Below are 20,858 nucleotides of genomic sequence, written 5' to 3' on the forward strand. Positions count from 1 at the left end.
GCACCAGTCACTCACAGGTTTAATCTCTTCAAATGGGAGGATCGCTCCCCAAAAAGAAATGCTATGGCGCTATTGGGGGAAACAAGTAGAGAGCGGAGCCTATCAACAGCGGGGGTGAAGGAGGGTACTTCCGCTTGGATTGGCCAATCGCTGAGGTGGGGCAGTTTCTATAAAAGGTTGAACCTCAGCCTTTCTCTTTCTTTCCGGATAAATTTCAATGCTGGGCGGAGTGTTCTCTGTGTGCTACGCTTGGAGAGGAATTGAGCACCCAGTGAAGCTGCGAAGCTGCGGGGGTCGCCCAGCCCGGGGGCCAGCCGCGGCCTGAGCGCCTCTGTGGCCCTCGGCATTGTAGCGAATTCCTTCCCTGCTCCCCTCCCCAGTTCCGGCAGAGAAGTCGGGACCTCAGGACCTACGGCTCCCTACAAGGTAAGACTGGGCCAGACCTGGATTTCCCAATGCCGCCTGAAGCCTATGATGAATTGCTTTAATTTCTGACACCTCGTATGAAAACTGCACGTGCAGTCTGATTATTTTGCAAGACTGAGGCTTCGGGCCCCCGCTCGCCATTGGCGGGTGGGTCTGGGGGTGAAAGCACATGGGGTTGAGTGGGCTTCTGTCTAAATGTCACACTCTTTGTCTTTCAGTGCCATCGGTGGCCTGGTTGGAGACTTTGAATGTAAATCAACATCAATCAGTTCAGGGACCTGGTGGTAAGTAAAGGTGGAATAAACCTGTGAGAATCAAATGATCTTTTCATTCGAAGATATAACCTAGACAGGCGGATGCCATTTTGTGACTTAACCTAACGGTCCGTATCTACCCGAAGTGCTTAGCAATAAAGCAAAAGTGGTATGAGTTAATTGGGGTGCAAGAGTCTTTATTTTCACACCAAAGGGGACTCCATGGGAGGACTGGCTCAATCCTGGGCGACCTTGGGAAGGGGTAGAGGCATGAAAATGAAACGTAAAACTTGCCACCTGCTGAGACTACCGACCTCCAAAAATAGGTTTTGTGTGCCTTTTGCCATAGTTGATTTCTTTTTTTTCTTTTTTTTTTAATACTGTATATCATTGACTTTTACAGAGAGGGATAGAGAGTTATAAACATCAATGAGAGAGAAACATCCGTCAGCTGCCTCTTGCACACCCCCTACTGGGGATGTGCCCACAACCAAGGTATATGCTGTTGGCCAGAATTGAATCGGACCTTTCAGTCCGTAGGCTGACAATCTATCCACTGAGCCAAACCGGTTTTGGCCATAGTTGATTTCTTGAATGTTTTTATTGATGTGAGAGAGGGATAAAAAGATAAATCATCGATGAGAGTGAGAAGGCTAATTCTATAACAGCTGGTTTCCTCAAGTGAAACAAATTAACCCAGATGGGAAAATATAACCTATTGCCCCTTTTCCTATAGTCTGAGCTAGCAAGATTTGTTGCCTGTTTGCTCACATGTTAGAAAGGCCATAAAACCATAACCCCCGAGAGGCCTGTCAGTGCTGGCACCATTTCATGCCCTTACATATGGTTTCACGACCCCTATCCCCACACAGGCTTTTTGCAAAGCCCCCGAAAGGTCCAGAAGCCCCATCCATTTTTGTGGGACAAAGAAGCTGAAAGGGTATAAAGGAAAAGCTTCCACCAGATTTGCTCAAACACTGAGAGGTACTCCTCTGAGTTCACCAGAGTGATAAAGCTGTGTAACTCCATTTCTTAAGCATTTGGTTTTTCTCCAGTCTTCCAAAACAAGAGAAACATTGATCTGTTGCCTCCTATTCGCCCCCACACTGAGGCTGGAGCCTACTCCTTATTCCATGTCCCATCTCTTCCAGGTCAAAAAACCACCTTTGGCTCCACAACATTTACAAAATAATTTTGATATCTTTAACTCCACTTGAAGCATAGTAACCTCCATCTGGAGTAAAAACTGAAACTACAGATAACCTTTAGAAGTAGTTAGCCATGCTCAGTTTAGCTTCTGTTCAAACTGCCTTTGCAGTACAGTTCCTCATTCTGCTGCTAGGGATGTGGTTTGTGCCTTTTTCAGTTTGTTGCTGTACTCCCTTGAGGCTGTGAGATTTGGAGAGCTGATGCCCTCTCATAGCCACTGGCTTTTAATTAAATGCTCCATAATTTGATTCTTTGGCTGAAGGCATTCTCTTTTTTTTTTTTTTTTTTTTACGTATTGATTTTACACAGGAATTGAGAAGGACAGAGTTAGAAACGTCTATGAGAGAGAAACACTGACCAACTGCCTCTTGCACACCCCCCACTGGGGATGTGCCCGCAACCAAGGTACATGCCCTTGACCAGAATCGAACCCGGGATCTTTGAGTCAAACAGGTTTCAGCTGAAGGCATTCTCTTTCGATTTGCTGGACACTGTACAACATTTGGAGTTTCTTTTCCTTTAACTTTGTGTGAATAGATTCCTGACCTAACATATCAAGGTTCTTTGAGGGTCTTCACCCCTCCTGAGTTGACTCTCCACACTTTCCTCTTAGTGTGTGTCCTGTCTCTCCCTGACTAAGGAGAGATTTTTCCCCCCAGGTCAACACTGGACTCCAGGACGACCTTACAACCCCTGGCTGACCCCGCAAGCAATTTTACAGTATTTTCCGGCGTATAAGACGACTTTTGGGGGGAAAAAAGTCAACCGAAAATCGGGGGTCGTCTTATACGCCGAGTATATCCCAAGAAACGTCTCAATATGCCGCTAAACGAATTTTCCTACTCGATCCCGGAAATCGTCTGGATATGCCGCTAAACGAATTTTCCAACTCCATCCTGCACTAATCACTGCAAGGCTGCTCGGACCGCCTCTCTAACTCAGCCAATCCAAGCAGGCTTTTTATGCATGCAAATTATATATGTTCTGTACCCGAAGCTACACTGTGTTCTAGTAAAAAGCCTGCTCAGATTGGCCAGAGTCAGAGAGGTGGTCTTTATAACCTTTGAACCTTTGCTTGTTGTGATTGGCTCCCCGGGGTACATACAGTTGCAGCACAGGAACGTTCTGTGTAGCCAAAGCTGCTGTATCAGGACACATACAGTGAGTTAAAAGGTACCGCAATAGAACATTCTGTGTGTAGCTGTAGCTACAGTACTGTATAACCCCGGCCTAAAAGATTAGTGGGTGTACAACAAATGGCTAGTAGAAAAGAACCCATCATGGCTCCAGCAAGAAGAAGAAAATTTGAAGCCAGTTTCAAACTGAAAGTTATAAACTTTGCCAAGGAACACAATAACTGTGCTGCGGCAAGACAATATGGAGTAACAGAAAAGATGGTCCGAGACTGGAAAGCAAATGAAGATGCATTAAAGAGTATGCCAAGGAGTAAGTGTGCACTAAGAAGAGGCACCCCTTATTGGCCAGAACTCGAAAAGCATGTAGCAGACATGGTTCTTGAGCATCGTCAAAATGGTTATGTAGTGACACGAAACAAAATACGTATGTTTGCACTTCAGTGGGCCAAATCTAACCCAGATAACAGCAAAGGATTTAAGGCCACTGTATCCTGGAGTAGTAGGTTCTTGGAAAGGCACAATCTGGTACTGAGGCAAAAGACCAAAATTGCACAAAAATTACCTGCAGATCTTGACGGCAAAGTAAGTCTTTTCTATCAATATGTAATACAACAGCACAAGAAACGTGGCTATGCATTACCGTATATTCCGGTGTACAAGACGACCCCCTAATTTTACGGTTAAAACATAGGTTTAGGCCTATATTCACTGTATAAGACTACCGCCCACTTCCGAGGCAACACCAGTTCTTTTTTTAATAGACCGCCTCTCTGACTGGCCAATCTGAGCAGGCTTTTTACTAGAACACAGTGTAGCTTTGGGTACAGAACATGTACACTGTTAATGTTCTCTTTTGGATTTCTTGTTTCTCGGTCAAGTTCATGGCATTGCCATTTGTGAAGAGACCTTCCATTTATCGTATCAATGTACGGTATATTACGGTATGTTCGAAAAATGTCATTCATTAAAAATTTAAAGAACTGGTGTTGCCTCTCCAGCGCCAAGTAGACTCCTTAGTAGAAATGGTATTGCAAGATAGATGAGGACTTAGATCTGTTCATGAAACAAGGATTATGTATGGCTCTAGGGTAAGGTGACCAGACGTCCCGCTTTTGGTGGGACAGTCCCGATTTTTAACAATTTGTCCTGTGGCATTGTTAACCCTTTGCACTCCACTGTCCCCTCTCAGGGGACATCGGAATTCTAGCATATCACTCGGACGTCCCCTCTCAGGGGACATTGCAGTTTATTAGTGATTACGGGGAATTGAGTTAATTCAATGCACGTTTCCGCCGTTAGCATCGAGTAGCTGGTAGCCAATGTCCAGAATGGTTCGGAGTGCAAAGGGTTAAAAATCAGGCTGTCTGGTCACCTTATTCTAGGGGAGACTTGCTGTTTTTATGCCAACAATTCGGGAGTAATCCTGGAAAGCCTATCGTAGTAAGAAAGAACATTGAAGAAAGAGACAGAAAAAGAAAACAATCAGGGACTTTGTTCCAAAGTATGTTTGGTCCCCCTGGCTTACAGCTCTCCTGTCCTCCATGACAGGCCCTCTTTCTGATACTGGCCCTATCAGACTTTGTCTTATTAATTAACTTATTAGAGCTATACAGAAAAGAATCAAAGTACTTGTAGTCAGGGGCCGGTTCAGTCCCTGTGCAGATGAGGGAAATGAGTCAATGCTTTGACTCATGTACATGGAACCAGTGGGGAATGAAGCATAGGAATCTCCATCTTGGGTAAAAAACTGCTGTTTAAAATTTTAACCCTGCTACTCTGGCTTCTGTAAACATTTGCTTGCTTAAATAATAGGTAGTTACTTTGACCTCCGTTTCCAGAATGAGACCTGGAAACGCATAAATCACTCCATTTTGTTTGCCCGCCCCTTTGTAGTTTTACAAAAGATATTCTTGTGTGCCTGAGAAACAACCGCAAAAATGTTTTCCGTTGACTCTGGCTCTGGAAACAAACTATAGATAACCTTTAGAAATAGTTAACCGTGCTCAATTTAGCTTTTATACAAACTGCTTTTGCAGTATAGCTCCTCATTCTGATGTGAGGGATGTGGTTTGTGCCTTTTTCAGTGGCTGTGAGATTTGGAGAGCTAATGCTCTCTCTTGGCCACCGGCTTTTAATTAAACGCTCCATAATTTGATTCTTTGGCTGAAGGCATCCTCTGTTGAACTCGCTGGGCACTATACATTACATTTCTAAAGAAATAGGCTGGCAGCTCATGCCGATGGTCTCCATTGGCAAGATAACCAGCAGCTAGTCGGACAGGAAGTCTCCCCCAAAAAGAATCCTAAGCGGGAATACCATGTAGACTCCCCAGGCCTCTGTCTCCGAGCCCACATGGTAACGTGCCTCCTGCTAGGGCTCCACACACAGTGCCCACAGGCAGTCAATGATGAAAAATTTCGAAGGCATTGCCCAAGGCCCAGAGGAAAACCCTGCCCTTTTTCTCTCAGCCTAGGGACTCAAAAAATGTATCACCCTAGATCCCAGTTCTAGGGAAGGACTCATTTCTAAACAGGAATTTCATCTCAATCATCAGATGCAAATTACAGAAATTAACCCCACAAAAGGACCTTTTAAACAGCCTTTAACCACTGAGGGAAGGAGGTCAAAGTACGGAAAAGAGAGATCGAGCTTCTTCTCTCAGGGTTAAAAGTCCCCAAAACATTCTAATGTAATGGCTGAGGCCACACTCTTCCTGGGGCTCTGTCCCTGCCGTGATAAAACTGCCACTGAGCTGCTACCATGCCCCCCAAGGCAGGGCTATATCCCTTCCTCCAGGACATTCGTACCTCCGTTTACCCAGCCTCCTAGGCTTGGCCAGGAATGACTGTTGGGACCCCAGGGTATCGGGTAAAAAATCTCTGATGATATGGAGGCCACTTATTCCGCCCTACCAGAATTTACAAACTGTAGGGAGAAGTTATAGGGTTAAGCCTTTGTCAGCAAAGCCAAAAACAAGTCCCAGCTTAGAGGGCACAGCCCTCTTAGCATAATTAAACTTGATCTTGTGATACTCCCTAGATCTTGCCCGGGTAGCTAGTGGGCTGTGGGAGGTGCAGCAAGTGCTGCCAAAACAAGTGAAACTCACAGAACATTGTAAATTACCTTGCTTACCTCTGACTATGAAATAAAAGCTCAGCTTGCAGTCTGGATCTGTTCTGTGGTCTCAGCCAGGCACAGAAGATCCACCTAGACCCAGCCCTTTCTCTGTATCTGTCTTCTCTTCAGTTTTCGCTGGCTCTCCCTCAGGCTCACGGAACCCTTGGCTGTGCTGGCGCAGCACAACAAGCCCTGCTTGCAAGTCTATTGTTGGAGTTGGCCTACTTTCTAAACCCCTAGCCACACCTTTAAATTGTCTCATAAGGAATCCCTTTAGTCACTCCTAATTTTCCCAAGTGCTCAACCCCCATCCTCTGCTGAGACATTTTGTCCATCTCCCACTCCCTGCCTCCCCAATTAACATCCCCTGTCCCAAGAGCAGAAAGGGCCTCCAGTCTGTCTAATCTCTCCCCAAACATAGTACCCCACCAACTTCACACACAACACCCCATTGTACCCATCAAAAAACCATGTAGCTCTTACCACCTAGTTCAGGATCTTTGGGTCATCGATCCTGACCTCCCACACATCTCAAGGTGCCCATCACCTCTCACTTCATGGTGCTGGGCCTGAAGGATGCCTCTGTACCATCCCTGTACACCCAGATGCAAAATCTCTGCCTTTGCTTGGGCTGAGCCCACAACCCAATAATCCTGTCAGCTCATATGGAGGGCCTTCCCCAAGGCTTTTGAGACAGCCCCCACTTTTTCAGACAGGCACTGGTGTCAGACCTTCCCAATCTCAATCTTGGCCCCAGCATTCTCCAATATGTAGACTTCCTCCACCTCTGTAGCTCCTGCTACTGCCAACATACTACTACTCTCCTCAATTGCTTATCAGAGAGAAGATACCGAGTCTCAAAAAAGATTCTACAGTCAGCTTCTCAGGTCACTTACTTGGGTCTCACCATAACTCCCCAACACCATGCTGTTACCCTTTCTCCTCCCTCCTTAAAACAAGACCTCTCCTTGGAACTTCTAGGATATTTCTGCATTTGGATCCCCAATTTTACTGTCCTTGCTCACGCACCTAAAGGTCCATTGACAGAACCTTTAGATCCCACCACGAATACCCCATATTTCAAAACTTCAACAAGCTCTCATTTTGGCTGCATCTCTCTCTCGGACTTCTCCAAACCTTTCAACTAATGAAAGCTAAATGCCAAACACAACCGTGCCACCCTCACCTGTTCCTAACAAAGATCTCACTGTTGTGGGCGACCCGTGAATGACGACCACCAGTCGGCCAATTTGGAATTTAGGAAGCCTTTATTGCGAACTCGAGTCTGGGCTCACCAACTGACACAGCAGCGAGCCACGAGAGTCCCGAACCCTGACAACAAGCACTTTTTATCTCTAACCTAGGGGCTCTGGTATTCTCTGATTGGTTCTAACTTATAACAAAAGAATAAAGGAAGTATCAGTTATACAAGCAGTGGAAAGTTTTAAAAATTTCTTTTTTTAAAAAATATATTTTATTGATTTTTATACAGAGAGGAAGGGAGAGAGATAGAGTTAGAAACATCGATGAGAGAGAGTCATTGATCAGTTGCCTCCTGCACACCCCCTACTGGGGATATGCCTGCAACCAAGGTACATGCCCTTGACCGGAATCGAACCCGGGACCCTTCAGTCCCCAAGTGGACGCTCTATCCATTGAGCCAAACCGGACCCAGCTAAAAATTTCTTAAGCCATAACACCTGGTCATGGATCCAAGCTTTGCTTCAAGCAGTTTCTGACAGCCTTGCGGTTTCAGCAAAAACGGCTTCTGCAAAGGATGCTCTCGGGGAGGCAAGGGGTTCTTCTCAACACAGGAGTGTCATCCCACATCCTCTAGCAAGGGGCTTGGGCGCCCTAGGGGCAATGCTGACCCTGGCCATCACATCACATTCACGCAGAGAAATTCCTGACTTCAAAAAAGCAATTTCTCAAATATGAATCAGCCTTTATCTAATACTAATTACACTTGGTTTATTGATGGTAGCTCCTGTTCCCAATGCTGCAGAATCACTCGATGGAGTTGTTGAGTCAGAGTCTCTTCCCAAAGGTACTATCTCCCAGAAGACAGAACTGATTGCCCCAACGGGTCACAATAAGACTGTCAGTGTAGACAATGGTTACAAATATGTCTCACATCATACATTGTCATGCCTCAGATCTGGGAAGAAGGGATTCCTTTATAAAAATATTTTTTTATTAATTTTTTACAGAGATGAAGGGAGAGGGATAGTTAGAAACATCCCAATCAACTGCTTCCTGCCTGCCCCCTACTGGGGAATGATCTCACAATCTGTTGACTGCCATTGAAACCTGTTCAGTCTGTGGGCTGTCTATCCACTGAGCTAAATCAGGGAGGGGTTCTTTTATTTATTTTTTCCTCACCTGAGGATATTTTTCCATTTATTTTTTTAGAGAGAGGGAAAGACAACTTTTTTACAGAGAGGAAGAGAGAGGGATAGAGAGTTAGAAACATCGATGAGAGAGAATCATCGATCAGCTGCCTCCTGCACACCCCCTACCGGGGATGTGCCCGCAGCCAAGGTACATGCCCCTGACGGGAATTGAACCCGGGACCCTTCAGTCCGCAGGCTGACGCTCTATCCACTGAGCCAAACCGGTTTTGGCAGGGAAAGACAACTATTAATGTGAGACACATCGACTGGTTGCCTCCTATACATGCCTGGAGTAGGACCTGAGCCAGGGAGGAGCCTACAATCAAGGTCCACACCCTTGACCAGAATTGAACTCAGGCCGATGCTCTATCCACTGAGCCAAATGAGCTACGGCAGAGAAGAGATTCTTAACCACCAATGGCTCTCCCATAACCATGCCTCCTTAATCCTCAGTCTCCTACAGCAGCAGTAGCCATACTCTGTGGGCAGTGATCCCATAACACGGTGGACCAGGAAGCTGGAACAGTGGCCCCCCTCCTCTCAGCTCCTAGTTACTTATCACCACCACACACACCGAAGGAACTCGAGTCCCTCCTTGCTCTCGGAGTCACCCAGGACAACCCCTGGATAACACTTTAGGGCAAATATGTCCTCCCCCATGGACAAGCCCACAATATATGATGGGCCATTCATGTCTCCTTACACATAGCATACAGACCACTGTTACAGCTTTTTTTTATTTTTATTGATTTTTTATAGAGAGGAAGAGAGAGGGACAGAGAGTCAGAAACATCGATGAGAGAGAACACATTGATCAACCGCCTTCTGCACTCCCCCCACTGGGGATATGCCTGCAACCAAGTTACATGCTCTTGCCCAGAATCGAACCCGGGACCCTTCAGTCCACAGGCCGACGCTCTATCCACTGAGCCAAGCCGGTTTCGGCTGTTATAGCTTTTAAGACCTCTTATTGCATGTCCTAACTTAGCTTCCTTATTACAAGATATCGCCAAAGCTTGCTCTGTCTGTTGTACAGTATCTCCTGCACTCACCAGGCCAGAGGCCAGATTCCTGGACAAGACAGGCGAAATGATTTCACTCATATTCCTCCTATTGAAAGAAGAAAATCCTTCTACTCCTGGAAGATACCTTCTCAGGCGGGATAGAGGCATTCCCTACCACATCTGAAAAGCCATCCGGTCACACAAGCCCTCATACAGCATAGTCCTTGATTTGGACTGCCCACCTCATTACAGTCAGACAAGGAACCTGCCTTTATATCCCAAATAACCCAAGAAATCTCTTCTACCCTGAATATCCAGTGGAACTTTCATACCTCTTACCAAACCTAATCTTCAGACAAAGTAGAAAAGATCAACTCCCTAATTAAATCCCATTTAACCAAATTAAATTAAGTATTGAGACTAAGGAACCTTGGACCTCCCTCTTACCCCTCCCCCTCAAGTGCATCTGAGCAACTTCCCGGGGCCCCATCCTTTCTCAGCCCCTTTGAACTCGTGTGGAAAGCCCTTCCTAGTAGGAAATTTACCTTCCAAGGAAACCCCTTTAGGAGATTATGTATCTACTAGAGGCCCAATGCATGAAATTCATGCAAGGGGCTTGGCCCACACAGCTCTGGCTTCATCCGGTAGATTGTTAACCTGTCCTGTCTAATTAGCATATTATGCTTTTATTATTATAGATCCTAAACCATGTCAGGCAACTAATGAGTGCATGCAGACCAGATTCTTTTTAATATATTTTATTGATTTTGTACAGAGAGGAAGGGAGAAGATAGCCAGAAACATCGATGAGAGAGAGTCATCCATCAGCTGCCTCCTGCACCCCCTCCCCCCACACTGGGGATGTGCCCGCAACCAAGGTACATGCCCTTGACCGGAATCGAACCCGAGACCCTTCAGTTCGCAGGCCGACGCTCTATCCACTGAGCCAAACCGGTTTCGGCAATGCAGACCAGATTCTTCCACAATCCTTTACGGGAGAGATCCCTCCCACTCTACAGCCAGGGGACTGGGTCCTACTGAAGGAAATTCATCCATCAAATAATTAACAGCCCTGTTGGCAAGGCCTATAGCAAATTCTTCTAACCACTCCTGTGGCCACTAACTGCACAGCCATCCTACAGGGTTCCACTTTTCTAGATTAACAGGTCCCCGGAACACCATCACCACAGAACCCCCTGATATTGAAATCCCCAAATACCACAACCACCAAGTTAGACCCACGAAACTTCAACTCACCTGCCTTCCAGAGGAAGACGACAAATGAGAGCACCCTGCACATGTCCCCTCTGTACAGCCCTCGATACTTCGGAGCCCCCTGAAAGCTTACCACCTTTCCCCAACAAGTCCTCTCCTCTTAGCCACGGCCCCTCTCCTCTCCATGCCTGGATTCTAACCTGTGGGACCATGCAACAAAATCTCTCCCTACCTGGATCCAGAAAACGCCCTCATTTGCCCTTGAGGGAACCCGAGCCCTGGAAACTAGGACTAGCTCTCCTCCTTTTCCTCTGCCACCCCTGTTCTCCCACTCCCCTGGGATACTTTCTTACCTCAATTCTCTTCACCTCACCCATTCTCTTCTAAACAAGTCACTCCCAGCACTAGCTCAAGACTGTGGGCTTTGCCTGTTCTTTTCTTCTGCCTGCATTGCTATCCCGGTACCACTCCTTAAGTGGAATCAGGCAAAGGCCACTTTTACCTATAAAAAAGGGAAAAGGAGTCACTTTCTAAATAAAGCTAATACTCTCCTAGGCAACTATCCTCCCCTCAGGCCAATCAGGCTTCTCTGAGACACTTACATTCAAACCCTCGCCACTGTAGCTCCCACCTCCATACTTGTCACAGGCCCTGTCAGCCTACACACCCCACTAATTGCCCAAATCTCTTTATGCTTTACAAAATCACAGGGCAATATATCAACAGGCCATCTTCCATCATCACCCTGTGACACCACAGTTACTCTAGTGAGGGAGAATATAGGGGGTACCGGGGTGGGGGTGGGGGCCTAGCAATCTGAATCTGTGTCAGTAACCAGTATCCTATTGCACATTTTTTAAAATATATTTTATTAATTTTTTACAGAGAGGAAGAGAGAGGGATAGAGAGTTAGAAACATCGATGAGAGAAAATCATCGATCAGCTGCCTCCTGCACACCCCCTATTGGGGATATGCCCGCAACCAAGGTACATGCCCTTGACCGGAATTGAACCCAGAACCGTTTAGTCTGCAGGCCAACTGCTCTATCCACTGAGCCAAACCGGTCTCGGCCTATTGCACATTCTTGTTAGCCTATAATTCAATGCCTCTTCCTTAGGCAATAATCTGTTTTTCTAAATACTCCCAGTTTACAAAGGCCATAAACCAAGAATTTAACAGCTTAGCCAGAGGGGAGGTCACGGGCAGCACCGAAGCCAGGCCTCTGGGTGTAATCTCACTTTCCCCATCCCAACTCAGAGGGACTGCAAGGCCCACAAAACGTCCGGAAGCCCGGTCCATATTTGGGGAGACAAACCAAAGGGATAAATGGGAAGGACCCTCTGCGTTCAGTACTTGAGCTTTGGAGAATAACTCCCCTGAGTCATCATACTTGTATCTCTGAAAATAGTTTTTCCTGAATCTTCCAAGTACCCATTATGTGTTTTTTGATTGCCTGGTAAATTCTGAAACACTAAAACTTCTGATAGGCCATTCATCCCAGTCTGTCAATTATCAGGTCTCATCAGAGGTCAGTGGTCATTTCCTGCAGCCTGTCTTCTTTACTGCCCACCTAGTCATCCAAGCCCAGGGTTTCACCTGCTCTTTCCTTTTCCTCTTGCCTCTCCCCTGGGTAGCAACCCAGTCTAGCATTCCGGCCCACTTTCACTGCACTAAAACCTCAGCCACTCATCCGTCACTCCTTATCCGCAGCGCTTTGGCGACCACCCTTAAGATTTGGAGCACAGAACCAGTAAAACAAGGGAAATCCATTACATACCCTCTAGTCCACCTTTTTTCTCTGCATTTCTCAGTTTGCCTGATTTGGGATTTTTCTTCCTCTGGAGGGATAATGCTTACATCTGCCTCCCAACTAATTGAACAGGAACTTGCACCCTTTCTTATCTCTTCCCCAGTGTAGATATAGCTCCCAACAGCCATTCTTTGCCCGCTCCCATAACCTACACATTCGACATAAAAGGGCAACACAGATAGCTCCTCTCCTAGTAACCCTGGGAATCACCCCCGGAGTCGGGACTGGCATAGGAGGGCTGACTACTGCTCTTTCATATATTTTTTTTAAAATATATTTTTATTGATTTTTTACAGAGAGGAAGGTAGAGGGACAGAGAGCTAGAAACATCGATGAGAGAGAAACATCGACCAGCTGCCTCCTGCACACCCCCTACCGGGGATGTGCCCGCAATCAATGTACATGCCCCTGACCAGAATCGAACCTGGGACCTTTCAGTCTGCAGACCGACACTCTATCCACCGAACCAAACCGGTTTTGGCTGCTCTTTCATATTTTGAAACCCTATCCTAGGACTTACAAGAGAGCTTAGCCCTAGCCAGTTTGGCTCAGTGGATACAGCATCAGTCTGAGGACTGAAGGTTCTGGGGTTTGATTTTGGTCAAGGACAGAGGCCCACATTTCGAGCTTGATCCCCATAGGAGGTGTGCAGGAGGCAGCCAATCAATGATTCTCATTATTGATGTTTCTATCTCTCTCCCTCTTTAAAATCCATAAAAATGCATTTTTTTAAAAATAGGGCTCAGACAATATTGCTGAAAGTTTAGTTAAAATCCAAGACCAAATTGATCACCTTGCAGCTGTAACATTACAGAACAGAAGAGGCTTAGACCTGCTGACAGCTGAGAAAGAGGTCTTTGTCTCTCCCTGGTAGAGCACTGCTTTTACATTAACCGGTCAGGACTAGTCAGAGATGCAGCTCAGAAGTTGACAGAAATGGCTACTAAAATTAGAGAATGTCAGTCCAACACCTGGGACTCAGCTAAAAAGTATAAATCGGTATACCTGACTGCTTCCTTTTATAGGTCCATTCACATTCATATTCCTTAGTCTTGCCTTTGGCCCCGTTATTCTGCGCCACTTTTCTTTATTTCTCCAGGGCCATTTTCAAGCTTTCACCAACCATACAAACGGAACCAGAACCTCACCCAGACGGCAGGGGACCAATACCTCACTCGGGCTGACTACTACCAAAATCTGCCCCATTTCATCTTTGGCGCCCCCAGCCAGCCTGAAGCAGACACAGAGGAAACAACCTCTACCCCCATTCCATAAGCAAAAGATCTGGACAAGCAGTGAACCAGACTTCCTTTAGACATCCTCCTTGACTAAATGCAGTAACTTTCCATCATATACCCCCTCAGAAAAAAACCCACCCGGGGTCCTATAAAGGCCCCGACTCCCCGACCACTCAGGGGAGATGCCATTTTGGGACTTAGCCCATCTGTTTGCAGATGCCTTAATACACTTAAAATTCTTTACTTCATCTGGCTTCCTCCTCCACCCATCTAACCCTTACTGACAGGATTAATTGGCCACTGAGAGCTGCTTCGTTGGGTCTTGTGGAGGGAAGGTGACTGCCCAGATTGCCATGTGCTCCTTGGATGGCACGGAGGTTCCCAGCAGCCCTGCTCTGCGTTCTTCCGTGGGCATGTTCTTGGGTCTCCACCTGGTTATGAGGGAGTACCACCAGGATGCGGGCTCTGCCGAGAGCTCTACAAGGCGATTTAAACAGACGAGACGGGCACTCCAGAAAACACAACTTTATTCGCTAGGACTGAAAACAAAGGCTGTCTGTCAACAAGGCTCGAAGATTTCAGTGTAAGGTGTAGTGCGTCATCAGCCCTCTCAGCTTGACCTCGCCAAGTCCAGTCCTCAGCCGTGCGAAGACGGCACCTTCGTCCGCAGGCGAGGGCTGGCGGTCCTAGTTTACCCGACATTTTTGTGATTTACCACATGCTCTTCCTTGTGTTACACAAGCCATCGTCTTGGCATTCTCCAAGGGCACAGGAGAGAAGATCCTGTTGATCGAACCAGAGCCTCCCAGTGGGCGGGCTGGGAGCACGTGCCCCTGGTCCATGGCACAAACGCATGTGATTCTCAGGGAAGTCCTCTGCTTGGGGCATGGTCAGGAGTCCTGCCATTCTCTGCCTGGGCAGCAAGCATGAGCAGCTGAAGACATGGCTTTTTAAGGGGTTAGAAACTGCGGCCTACTGGTAAAAACCGAGTATGTCCAGGAGGGGGCAGCAGAGGCACCAAGTGCCCTGCACAGTGCATCCCTTCCTAGGTAGCTTTTCCGTGAAGGCCTTGGGGGTAAGGCTCTCAGGCAGCAGCAAGAGAAAGAGGGCTGCACACCCGCTAGCTCCCTGGAGCCCATTTGTTAGGGCTGAGGTTATACAGATTGCAACACAGACAAGGGAAGGGCTAGGCCGGTGGTCGGCAAAGTCGTGCGTCAACAGAGCCGCAGTTTGCCGACCACGGGGCTAGGCTCAGCCTGAGAGTCCTGGAAACCTGGGGTTGACGGCTGGGTGACAAGTAGAGGGCCCGCCGACCAGCTTTCCCTGGCTCAGGGTCTGCAGCAGGAGGCCCTGCGGCCCTCCCTCTGGACATAGTCATGCAGCTGGAAGTGGAGGTCGCTGGTGCTCTTCGTGGAGCGCTGCTTCAGCTCCCTGCGGGACAGGGGGAACCATGGAACCGGGGGGCCAGCACCCCCACAGGGGGTTCAGATCCCGGGTCTGAATCTGGAGGCCTTCCCGGTGACCGCGAGGACTTACTTTGCTATCGCTGTGAAGGCCAAATCCACGTTGAGGCCCAGCTTGGCGCTGGTCTCCATGAAAGGCAGCCCACACTCCTGCAAAGAGCTGCTGCCAGCCAGGTGGCAGCCTGGTGGGGACAACCCAGGCCCTACAGCCCCAGGGGGCACCCCTAGCCACCCACCTCGCCCAGACTCACCTTGGCCAGCTTCTCCCCGTCCTCCCTCTTCACCACACGCTCCTGGGCAGAATCCACCTGCCACGGGGATCTTGGTGAGAGCCAGCCTCAGGCTCAAACCCCCCCCCCCCCCCCCATAGAGCCAGGGGAAGGGGAGAGGCGGGGGTGCCCACCTTGTTGCCTAGCAGCATGAGCACCACATCACGCTGGGCATACTCTTGGATCTCGGTCAGCCAGGCCTGTCATGGGAGAGCTGAAACCAGACTGGAGGCTGGTGTTCTCCACACCCCTGGCTTCTCCCAGCCACACACACCCACACTGGGCCTCTAACACTGAGACACTCCTGACAATATCCAAGATGGTTGGGCTAATGGAGCTGGAAGGTCACCCAGGCCGCCTCCAGCTCATACTCTAAACCGGGCCACCAGGAGCCCAGAGGGGCCCTCCGCCCCCCTTCCTGCTGTCAGTAGGGTCCTCAGACCATCTACCTAAACGAGTCTGGAGTGGAACCAGGACTCATCATGGCCTCTCACACCACACACACACTCACCAACCCAGGAGGAAGCAGCCACTGACCTGGATGTTGTCAAAGGAAGCCTTGTTGGTGACATCATAGAGCAGTAGCAGTGCTGGGGGCAGAGGGCCAGTGAGGACACCTCCAGTCACCCACAACCCTCCTCTGAGCAGAAGCCTAAGGGAACAGGGCACGCACAGACACAGACCACAGCCCCGACTCCGGGGCCTGGGACCCTGCCCGTGAGCTCACCGTGTGCGTCACGATAGTAGGCGTGGGTGACGCTGCGGAACCGCTCCTGGCCAGCTGTGTCCCAGATCTACAGCGACAGGGACAGGCCGGGGGTCAGGCCTGCCCGGTCCCTCCTCCGGGCCCTCAGCTCACCCTCCCCCAGGTGCCTCACCTGCAGCTTCACCTTCATGCCATCCACGTCCAGAACTTTGTTCTGAAACACAACCAGCCAACTCCAGTAATGGGCCCAGTGCCATGTTCTGGCAGGGGCTGAGGGGAGGGGGAGGGGAGAGGCAGGCAGTGCAGGGCCAGGGACTGAGCCTGAAGTTGATGAGCCCCTGAACTGGCTCTGCCCCCAACGCCCACGTGGCTCACCTCCCTCTTTGCACCAGGAGGTAACACTTCCCCTGGAACCCGAGTCCGAGAGTCAGCCAGCTCTCCCTGGTGCCTCTGGGGAGCCCCTCCTGATAGTCCATGCTCGGGGCACCGGCCTCTCTCCTGCTCTGATGGCCATGCTGATAGACTCACAGGGTGTCTAATCCTGGGCCAGGCTGTCCTTCCTCTGCCCACCGTGCAGCCTGGCACATGCCCCGCCAGCTCCACGGCCCCTTGCCACCACCCACCACAGTCACTCACTCCAGTTGCTCTGACCCTCTCCCAGCACCTTGCAAGCCTAGCCCCTTCACCCTAGCCTGCCCTCCTCGCCCTGGTACCTACCGATTCAGCCTCACCCCACACTCCTGTCCCTTACACGCTTTCTGGAGTGTAGACCCCAGCCCCCTTACCGAGGACTGGCATCTCTCAGCTCTGCAGGTGCTGCTCCTTTGGCTTAAAGCCATTTGCGTGATATTGGGAGTCACCCACCGTGTGATCCCAGGACCATGACTAGCTCTCTGTGCTTCAGCTCTCCCACCCACACATGGCGATAACAGGCTCCCATCCCAGGCTCCGATGACTTTGTGAGTGACTATGTGCAAGGCACTGAGAACTGTCTGGCCCAGAGTGACAGCTAAGAGCATTTGTTCCAATGTATATAATTTAACGTATTTATTATTGATTTTAGAGAGGGAGGGGGGAGGGAGGGAAACATCAATCAGTTGCCTCCCAGACGCGCCCCAGCTGAGCCTGGGCACCTTTGTTCTGACTTGAAAGCTGCTCTCCACATGGCAGTTCTCTGAGGACAGGGCCCAGGGCAGTAGACGGAGTGCAGAGCTCTGTCCCGTACACAGTGGGTGCTCACTGTGTGTTCGCTGCCTGGCCTCGCTCTCCAGTCAGCCCTAGAGGTGGTGGCCCACCCCTGGTTTCCACTCGCTGGGTGGGATGAGGAGCCACTGTCTCCCTTCTCCCAAACTGCTGCTGTCAGGCGCTTCTGTGTCTCCAGGGAACCGAGCCCGGCCATCTGCCAGGCTGCGGAGGACACCCCGCCTCCCCTGACGCCTGGAACAGAGGTATGAACCAGCTGCCTCACCTCCCTCACCGCCTGCCCTGGAGCCAAGAGGGAGGGCAGAAGGGGGAAGCAGGGCCAGAACAGGCAAAGGTCCGCCTGCCCTGGGCCCACACAGCCCCTCTGACACCTCAGCCTCTACGCTTCCTCCCAGAGGATGGAGGGGCCTTGTCCCCCTAAAGAGAATGGCTCCCAGACTGGAGGGAACCCCCCTTTGCTATCCCCAGAATAGGCCTCCCTCCCAGCCTCAAAACAACTGGGTCTAATTAAAGGGTGAGAAAGATGCAAATTCAGGATTTGCAGGGAACACAGCAGCACTTACACAGCACCTCAGCGCTGGCACCGGCATTTAGACTGATGGGCAGAGGTGGGAGCCCTGAGGCTGGGGCCCTGCGAGCCTCAGACCCTGGTCCCCGTCGTTTCCTGCTGACCCCATAAGCAGCCTGGGTGCTGTCAGGGCTTTGGAGCCAAGAATCCAGGGGCACCCCCAGAAGAATCCCAGGACGCAGCCCTCCTGCTAGGGGTGGTAAGGGGGCTGGCAGGGGAGATGAGCTGGGTAAGAATATTTCCCATGAGCCTCCTCACCCAAGGGCAGGGACCTCTGCCCTAAGCAACCCCTCCGTCTCTAGATAATACCCTTTCCTCAGCTGCTGGACGGGTATGTGTTCAAGGGCCACAGCCACCCGTCCTGGATGGCCTGCCTGGCACCTCCGTGGGGCAGCAATGCTGGCCTCCCAAGTGAACATGGACCTTGAATTCCCGCTGCCAGCTCTGGGGGCACCAGTGACCACCTCCCCAGAGGCACAGGTCAGAGCCGCACGGTGTGCCAGCCCCGTGCACAGGGATGCCATCTCTGCTTTGGTTGGATGGAGCCACCATCTGTCTCCGACAGCCTAGGATTTTCAGAAGGCAGGCAGCTTGATGGCTATGGCATTCCACCTCCACCCTGACCTGGGAGCCAGGGGTCCCTCTGGGACCTCCCCCTCGGGAGCCTGGAGTATGGAGGACCAGCTGCCGGGGAGGGGTGCTGTGAGAACTCCATGAGCTGGTGCTGGGGGCCCAGGACACCAGTCTCCACTCACCCGGAAGTCGATGCCCACGGTAGAGATGAAGGTCCCTGCTAGGAAAGCCCCGTCCTTGAATCGCACCAGCAGGCAGGTCTTCCCCACGCCCGAGTCCCCCACCAGCATGACCTGAGGGGAGCAGGAGGGGCAGAGGTGTTAGGACCCAGGGGACCCGCGTGCAGGCCCACTCAGAGGGGTGTCTAGTCCTCCCTGAGCTGGCCTCGTCAGAGGGAGGCTGAGTGAGGGGCGGGAATGGAGAGGGGCATCCCAGGCCCACAGGCGGGCCCCAGGACTTGGGTTTAGGATGCGGGTAGGGGTGGGGGGCGACACAGCAGCTATGATCCCAGCTGGCCTGCACCTCCAGCTTCTACCTGCATCTACAGGTCCTGCCCCTTCTACCCCGGAAAGAGGCCGGTCTCCATCAGGAGGGAGTGGGGGCAGATGCCTCCATCCAGGCCCTAACTGACCCCCACGCCCGGGCCCTGAGCACCATGCCTGATCTAGAAGGGAGTGCCTGGGGAGAAGAGTCTGGGGATTGGTGCCTGGGGACATCCTAGGAGGCCTGTGGGGGCGTCTGTGCCAGAGGGTTTCCGATCTGGACCAGACTGGGAGGAATGTGCCACTTGAGGGTCAGATCCTGTCAGAGGGGCCTCAGTCAGGTCTGTGGACAGGAAGGGGCAGTCAGGCCTAACCCCTCCTCCACCCCTTCAGTACCCCTCCCCATCCTGCTGCCAACGGCCCCCCAAACCCAAAGATGGTCCTGCCACTCCCCATCCCTGTGCCACACACACACACACACTCACACACACGCACACACACTCTTTCACAAGCTTCTACATTCCCCGGGGCCAGGGAAAGCAGCATATGGTAAATAATGAGACTGGGGCCCCAGCGGGGGAGGAGACAGTGCGGGGCGGGTGGAGAGCACCTGGATCTGACTTCCGCAGGACCCCTTATCCCGCCCCGCAGTCTGGGGGTAGAGTGGGGGGCAGGCCTGTTGGGTATCCCAAACCCAGGTCTGACAGCTGTGTGTGTGTGTGTGTGTGTGTGTGTGCTGCGCTGTGCCAGCCGCTCCAGCCCCGCGGGGCCGGGGATCCGCAGGGCCCTGCACCCCCGCCCGGCAGCCTCCGGACCAGCTCCCGCCAGACACCACCTGCTGCCGCTCGCATGGGGGGCGGGGGTTTGCCCGGCTCACCTTGAAGGCGACGTCGTAGAAATCGCCACCGCCGCCCAGGGAGGGCCGGCCGGGCGGCGGGGGCCCGTTGGGCGGCCCCGGGGGGCCGAGGCGCGCAGTCCCGGGGCGCGCCGCCCGGGGTCCGTTGGCGGCGGGGAGCACCGAGGCGGGGGGCGCGCTGGCCCCCTTGCTCTTGGGAGTCTTCTTCCTGGACATGGCCTGCGGGGGGCACTCAGTGCTCTCCCTCTGCGGTCGCCGCACACGCACCCTCGGCCGCCCTGCTCCCTGCTCCCACGGAGCTCGTCCTGGACCCGGACCCGGACGCGAACCCGTCCCGCGGCGGCGGCCGGGGCATCCTGGGCGCTGGGCTCTCCACCCCCCGCCGCCCACAGCCCCGCAGCCACTCACCCCCGGCCTCTCGCCGCCGCCGCCAATGGCTGTGCGGAGGCGGGGCCATGCAAATGAGCCGGCCTCCCGGGGGCGGAGCCATATGGACCCCCACATCCCCCCACCCTCACCGCGCCACGCCGAGCGAGTGGGTCTGTGCGCTCTGCCCGGGGGCGCCGCTCCGGGGCCGCCTGTGGCCCGGGCCGCGGTAGGGGGCAGGGGGCCCGGGCCGCGGTAGGGGGCAGGGGGCCCGGGCCGCGGTAGGGGGCAGGGGGCCGGGGCCGGGGTAGGGGCAGGGGGCCCGGGCCGCGGTAGGGGGAGGAGGGCCCGGGTGAGGGGGCACCCGGAGTCCTGTGTTCCTCTGCGTGCTGTGAGCCCCTACTCCCCGCGCCGCCTTTTGCCCAGGGACCTCCTCTGGACCATCTCCCGGCCTGGGACAAGGGGAATACTTGGAGGTAGAGGGCGCGGAGGCAGTGGGTCTGCATGGCGGGGTGGGCACCCTGGATTCCGTTTCTTCTCAGCCAGAGATGCCACCTGGCCCGTTGCAG

General features: G+C 51.9%; 1 protein-coding gene, 1 long non-coding RNA gene and 1 other non-coding gene across 6 annotated transcripts; 2 read left to right on the top strand and 1 right to left on the bottom strand.

Annotated features, from left to right (window-relative positions):
- The first annotated feature begins 10 nt into the window (after nucleotides 1-10).
- On the top strand, nucleotides 11-2,642 carry LOC118703578. The gene is made up of 3 exons (XR_006739717.1): nucleotides 11-426; nucleotides 645-710; nucleotides 2,549-2,642. It is a non-coding gene; the product is annotated as an uncharacterized LOC118703578 (long non-coding RNA).
- LOC118703995 lies at nucleotides 467-549 on the top strand. Its single transcript, XR_004983233.1, has one exon. It is a non-coding gene; the product is annotated as a small nucleolar RNA SNORD60 (small nucleolar RNA).
- Nucleotides 2,643-14,313: 11,671 nt separating the features above from the next.
- Nucleotides 14,314-20,328, bottom strand: RAB26 (RAB26, member RAS oncogene family). Of its 4 annotated transcripts, none has more exons than XM_036410552.2 (9): nucleotides 19,945-20,328; nucleotides 18,768-18,878; nucleotides 16,414-16,455; nucleotides 16,263-16,329; nucleotides 16,073-16,125; nucleotides 15,670-15,735; nucleotides 15,518-15,574; nucleotides 15,340-15,426; nucleotides 14,314-15,234 (listed from the first exon to the last, which is right to left on the bottom strand). In XM_036410552.2, the coding sequence occupies exons 1-9, from the start codon at nucleotides 20,137-20,139 to the stop codon at nucleotides 15,178-15,180; spliced, it is 735 nt and encodes a 244-aa protein (XP_036266445.1). In that variant the 5' UTR covers nucleotides 20,140-20,328; the 3' UTR covers nucleotides 14,314-15,177. The 4 variants fall into 4 exon arrangements, with proteins under 4 accessions (XP_036266445.1, XP_045427394.1, XP_036266444.1 ...); XM_045571438.1 differs by having other exon boundaries at nucleotides 15,340-15,429; XM_036410551.2 differs by having other exon boundaries at nucleotides 15,340-15,416; nucleotides 19,945-20,323.
- Nucleotides 20,329-20,858: the final 530 nt, after the last annotated feature.

The sequence above is a fragment of the Pipistrellus kuhlii genome, unplaced genomic scaffold (assembly GCF_014108245.1).
Source record: "Pipistrellus kuhlii isolate mPipKuh1 unplaced genomic scaffold, mPipKuh1.p scaffold_m20_p_4, whole genome shotgun sequence".
NCBI classification, from domain to species: domain Eukaryota; kingdom Metazoa; phylum Chordata; class Mammalia; order Chiroptera; family Vespertilionidae; genus Pipistrellus; species Pipistrellus kuhlii.